The sequence below is a fragment of the Solea senegalensis genome, linkage group LG20, assembly GCF_019176455.1.
Source record: "Solea senegalensis isolate Sse05_10M linkage group LG20, IFAPA_SoseM_1, whole genome shotgun sequence".
In the NCBI taxonomy this organism is placed as follows: Eukaryota; Metazoa; Chordata; class Actinopteri; order Pleuronectiformes; family Soleidae; genus Solea; species Solea senegalensis.
In genome coordinates this window covers 1,723,177-1,729,176 of record NC_058039.1, presented here as the reverse complement: position 1 = coordinate 1,729,176, position 6,000 = coordinate 1,723,177, and the positions used below count along the sequence as shown (strand labels likewise).

General features: G+C 44.2%; 1 protein-coding gene across 1 annotated transcript in view; it reads left to right on the top strand.

Annotated features, from left to right (window-relative positions):
• The first annotated feature begins 4,884 nt into the window (after positions 1-4,884).
• LOC122786808 (AT-rich interactive domain-containing protein 1A-like) overlaps positions 4,885-6,000 on the top strand; it is a 71,980-nt gene continuing 70,864 nt past the window's right edge. Inside the window, 1 exon segment of the mRNA XM_044053305.1 lies at positions 4,885-5,971. Within this exon segment, the coding sequence (XP_043909240.1) occupies positions 5,081-5,971 (891 nt within the window). The 5' untranslated portion in view covers positions 4,885-5,080.

Below are 6,000 nucleotides of genomic sequence, written 5' to 3'. Positions count from 1 at the left end.
AGGTCACTTTAGTTACACCAGTAAGAATATTTGTTACACACACAAGTACTCACAAAGATTAAAAAAGAATTAAAACAATCGGAGATGGAACAGACTCAGTGGCTCTGTGGTGGAGCGTTTGAGTCGGGTGTATTTAACAGAAGAGTCTGGTGTATTTAACAGAAGAGTCTGGTGTATTTAACAGAGGAGTCTGGTGTATTTAGAGACAGCACTGCTGATCACAGACCCTGTTGCTGTATTTCAGTCCAGTGACTGTGTCAGACCTGGTCATGGAGGAAGAATTGAACTAATATTTTAATGAACTGATTCTAATGATTCAATCTCAATCTTTCCCACTTCCTTTCATCCCTGCTTCACTGTCCTTGCAGGGTGGACACTGTGACTGTGAGTACTCTGAACCTTGCCTTGCTCTGAGTGGGGGTCAAGCGTTCCCTCGTCTTAGACAGATATGAATCCTGAGATCTTCAATAAACCACCAACAACACTGTAACAGGGAATAGACATGATAATAAAAATGCTCCAGTGTAACCTGACTGTGTTCTGTCTACTTCAAATGTAAAGCCTGTCATGAGACTCTCTCACCTGAGGTATAGAGAGAAAGAAGTGACTCCTGTGTCGTACAGGGTGAGCTGTGGATAAAATCAGCTAAGTCAAGTCAGGCTGAAAGATTCATCTAAAAAATGATTCATCTCAGTTGTGACGATGTTATTTTAGCACGTGTGTGTGTGTGAGCAGGGAAGTGTGCATTAATGATTGACTCTTAACAGCCATACATCCTAAATGTATACATTACTGTCAGGGACAGAGACGTCTAACGTCCTGTAAATGCTTCACATTTGCCTCTTTCATGACTAATCAGAAGACAAAGATCATGACACGTGTGAACCTTACTCTAGATTATGACAGAATGACAGTGGAAGGTTTTCATGGTAACTAGGGATGCACCGATATTACTATTTCCACCGATACCGATATCCGATATTAATATTGCTGCTATGGCCGATAACCGATATCTACCGATATCGATATATGTTTTAAAAAAAAGTTTCTGAGATGATAAAAGTTTGTACAGAATGAAAATCATGCAAGCTGAATTTTTGAATGTCTTCCTTTATTTTCAAAACATGTTTTACCTCCAAATAACAAGGTCACATAAGACACAAGTAACCAACTACAAGTAAAGGTTTTTAGAAACCTTTACCACTTGTAGCAAGTGTGTAACTAAATTAAAGTACAGTTTAACTCCCTCAACTCACTAAACTCCTGTGAGAAAGTTTGGATCATAAATTACAAACATGAACATAAATAAAAATAATACCCTGCCAAAGTTACTGTAACCGAGATAAGGGCGTCTATACTGGGTATGTAAATAAAGTCAACAACCCTTCCTCCCGGCAACAACAACCGCGCCACTTTCCTTCACAATAAAACTACACAACAGATATGAGAAACAATATCTGACAAGCTCTACTAAGATGTTAAAATACTTTAACAAACTTGCCAGTATTCATGGCAACCAGATATTTATTCAATTGCAAAACATCGGAAAAGTAGCGCCGACTTGGCAGGTTGTTGCGGGGTTCAATATGCGCTATCAACCGTCGGAACCCTGGGCTGCTCGTCAAGAGCAATCATTTCCATTACCTTGATCGTTATTGCCCTGGCCAATGTCTTCCTTTGGTCGAGTCCCAGCTGCGCTGCTTTCTTTTTGTCTGCTGCCTAATGTTACTAGCGTTAGCTTCCTGCCGTTGTTTGTGTACTTCAGGGTGGCGGTTTTTCAAATGACATGATCAAATTTGTGGTATTGAATGACTTGACGCGAAACCCTCCTCGCATTACCTCGACTTTGCAAGTGTTGCATAATGCTTTTCACGTACCTTCTATTGACACCCTGAAAAATCGCTCACACCGCTGACATTCTCTCTCCTCAACACACACACACACACACACACACACCTTGTGCGCCACTGACACTGTCATATGCCCAAACAAATGCCGCATGGCCTCCCCTTCCCGACACACACACACAAACAGCAGTTAGACGGGTATAAACATCGGTTGTTAAAATCGGCGCAGTTTTACTCATTGAACCGATGCCGATATGTTAAAAAATGACGAACATCGGCCGATACCAGTATTAATGCCGATATATTGTGCATCCCTAATGGTAACTGTCATCAGTCTGTGCATGTTCTCATCGTGGCTGCATACACCTCTGTAGGTGGCCCTGGTTCTGAATCAGGTGGCACATCAGAGTCAAAGCATATCAGCTTCAGCAATCATCTTAAACCTGCACTGAGAAGATCCTTGTGCTTGATGTTGAGAATCACGTTGTTAAACAACACTTGCATGAATAAATGAATAAATGAATGCTCAGGTCTTCAGCATCTTTCTGCTGCTCTCTCCCACAACAATCTAATAAACCATATGATCTCCAGTCCTTTAAGTTCCTCTGCAGCCTCACACACGGCTAAACAATGGATGAGTAATTCTCAAGGTGAGTGCTGAACACACAGCACAGTCTCAGCCACTTCTAAAATAAGTCCATGAAGACAAATATCAAACAGAGACCACATTCCTGACAATAAACATATTTATGTACAAAAGATGGAGAAGGTTGATATCCCTGCTCACACACACATGCATAGATTTGTGCAGCTATTATTCTTAGCACACTGCAGTGACCTCCATTCATGTGGACAGCCTAAACAAACCTGAATCATTTCAAGTTCAAGCCTAACCCTAACTTTAACCTCCTCACATTTCAAACCCTAGCCCTAGACTTCCAGATCCTCAAAAAACAGGTTCTGCCTCATTAGGAACAGGTTTTGGTCTCCATGAGGACTACTGATCCTGACAACAGCAGTGTTTCCTACACACACACACAGACACACACAGACACACACACACCTCCTCAGCCTATATAAGCAGACAGCAAAGCCAACACTCTGTCAAACTAACATACTCTCGTTGGTTCAATAAACAAAGCTTTACAAATACAGTTGACTGTTTTGTGTTGGTGTAAAACTTCAGTATGTTTCTCCACGCACACACACACACAGCGAGCAGCAGAAGACGCATTGTAGAGACAGAGCTGAGCAATGCAGCGAGCCTGCTGCCTCCCATCCCCCACACACACAGAGCAGAGCGCTGCTGCTGTTCCAGGCAGCGGTGCTGCGTTCACGTGCTCCACCCGACACTCGGAAATACACAGCGTTGCAGCATTCAACGCGCTCTCTTCACGGAAATGAACTTTGTCCCTGAAGTATGTCGTTTTTATTTCATTCATATCTGTCCAGAGGACGAACATGTGATCCCGCAAAGATATTGATTTACTGCAAACCAGCAATCTGATTTAAACAACACGTTATACACATGCACTTGTCCGTCCTGTGTCGAGTTATCACACACACACACACACACATCTGTATATGTGTGTGTGTGCTGTACTGTTAGAATCATTCTTTTATTGGGGTCATGATTAATGCTGCGTGTGTTTATGGAACAGTTCTCACTCTTTCTTTTTTTCAATGAAATGCTTTATTTTAGTGTTTGTTTCTGAGAGCATGAAAACCGACATTTCCGACACCACGCGAAGGCAACAGTGCGCAAGCTGCTGCTAGGAGAGCGCGAGGCAGGCAGGTAGAGAACACGAAGGAGGGGGTGGGGGAGAGGGAGAGTGTGGTCGACTTCATGCTTTCTCCAAATCTCCCCTCGTCCTAAACTATGACTTTATCTCCATCAGGGTTTCTGTGAGTGTCAGCCCCCATCACTGATCCTTTTCATAAATAAATATAACAAATATTTACATCTGCGTCACAATAAAGAAATAGCAATATGCAGTATATAAACAATAATGTATAGTTTATAAAAAGAACTGAATTACCAGGTCCACTAAATATATGATATACATGATTGTGTAAATCTATAGTGCTCAGGCTATTATTGCATAATATAATATTATGGTAAATAGTTTTGCTATCACTCATTCACTCACACAGCACATTTTCTATGACACATCTTTCATACCCTTTAACGCAGCTGCCTTGCTCAAGGACACATTTAAATGATACTGTCCTTCATGGATATTGTGTCACACTCCCAATGGTCATTTTGTGGTCAGTGATGTATGGTCATCGGAATTATGTGCACTTTGGATAATGGACAGTGTTAGTTCATACATGAGAAATGCAATTATATTTAAAGGTAAAGTGTGTAAAATTCAGGGAAATTTTCCTTTGGCAGAAATTTACGATACAAATACAGTATACACAAGTGTTGTTGTTTTTAACAAGAACAAAATGAGCCCGGTCAGCTCTATTGACGCCACCATTTGGCCCACTTGGATGAATGGATGAAGTAAACGTCCTTTGAGTTTTGACGCACACTAAAGGCTACATATTACAACATGTAACATGCAACTTCGATTTGACACACTGTACCTTTAACAGAGAGGCAACGTTACGTGTTTGTCAGTGCATGCAAATGTGGCGCTATTTGCTAAAGTGTAATAAAGTGTTTCTAATAGTCACTGGTTTGTAAGATTTGAAGTGATGAGCCGTCATTAGCATAAGTTTTTACCTCTAAATGAGCCTCTGTTTAAAGGCACATCAGTCACAACAAGTGCTCACTCGCTGCTATTATGACAGACCTTCAGAGCACTCCAGGTCCAGTTTTCACTCTACATATGTGCCGGGTTTTGATTTTCTCGCGACAGCACTGGAAGATGGTTGTGTGTCTCGCGGACCCGGAGCCTCGTGCTGGTTTCGTAGATTTGTAGCTCACACTCACATTCTGTAACAGAAGCCCCCCTCCCGTTTGTGTTGCTGAAATTCATGCCATAGTTCTATATTAATATATTTTCCTTCACTAAATTTGCCCCCCCCCCACCCCCACTATAAACGGAGTACCAGTGGATTATCGGATACCGGTCCAGGCGGAGAGCACAGTGGGGGATGAACCGGGACAGCGGGTATGTTGTTATTAATATAATCGTCCATAAATTCAATGGTTGTTGGGAGTTTGTGAGCGAGTCGCCGCGCTGAGAGAGGGAGAGAGAGCGGCGAGAGAGAGGGAGATCATGGCCGCTCAGGTCGCCAGCGTCGCCTCTCTCAATACGAACCCACCATCCGAACTCAAGAAGCCGGATCGGGACACACACGAGGAGTCGGTGCCGGGAGTGAAAGAACATGAAAATAAGGAGCCGGGTCCGGACAGGTCTCCTGGTCAGAGAGAGCTGCAGGACGGGAGCGACTGTGGAAATGCAGGGGGAGGAGGGGATTCTGACATGAAGAACGGAAATGGGAATTTACCCCGGGCAAATAATAGCGGTAATCAGAATGATACAGGCGGGCCCGAAGGGAATAGCCATCCCGGAATAGGACACCACCACTCGGGCCCCTTTCCTCCACCTCCCTACGGTTACAACCAGCACTACAGCCGGGCTCCTTTTCATCAACATGGCGGACAACAAAGCGCTGGCATGGCAGCTGCGTCGGGGACGGGCATGATGGACCCGTACCCCCTTAATTCACACGAACACGGCTACCCGAACCATTACAACAACTACGGCCCGTTTCAGAACAGAACTTATCAGAGCCAAGGATACGGGGCCATGAATTCCCCGCGTAACAACCAGCCTCCAGCGGCTGGGGGGCAGCCAGTCAAGCAACAGCCGGCAGGCGGAACCACAGCGATGGCTGCCTCGTTTAATAACCAGAGGTATAACATGGTCAACCAACAGTCTACGTCGACACCAACTTTAAATCAGCTTTTGACATCTCCCAGTTCCACCAGGAGCTATCCCAACTACCCACAAGGAGATTATAACAATCAGGAAGGGGTTAACAAGGGACCAGGAGACATGGGCAACAGTCAGTATGGAGGGGTCCATCCGGGTTGGCAACAAAGGACCCATCACCCGCCTCCAATGAGCCCGGGAAACACCGGGCAGCCCCTTAACAGAACCCAGGTAAAGTTCACACACTGCACTGACACACT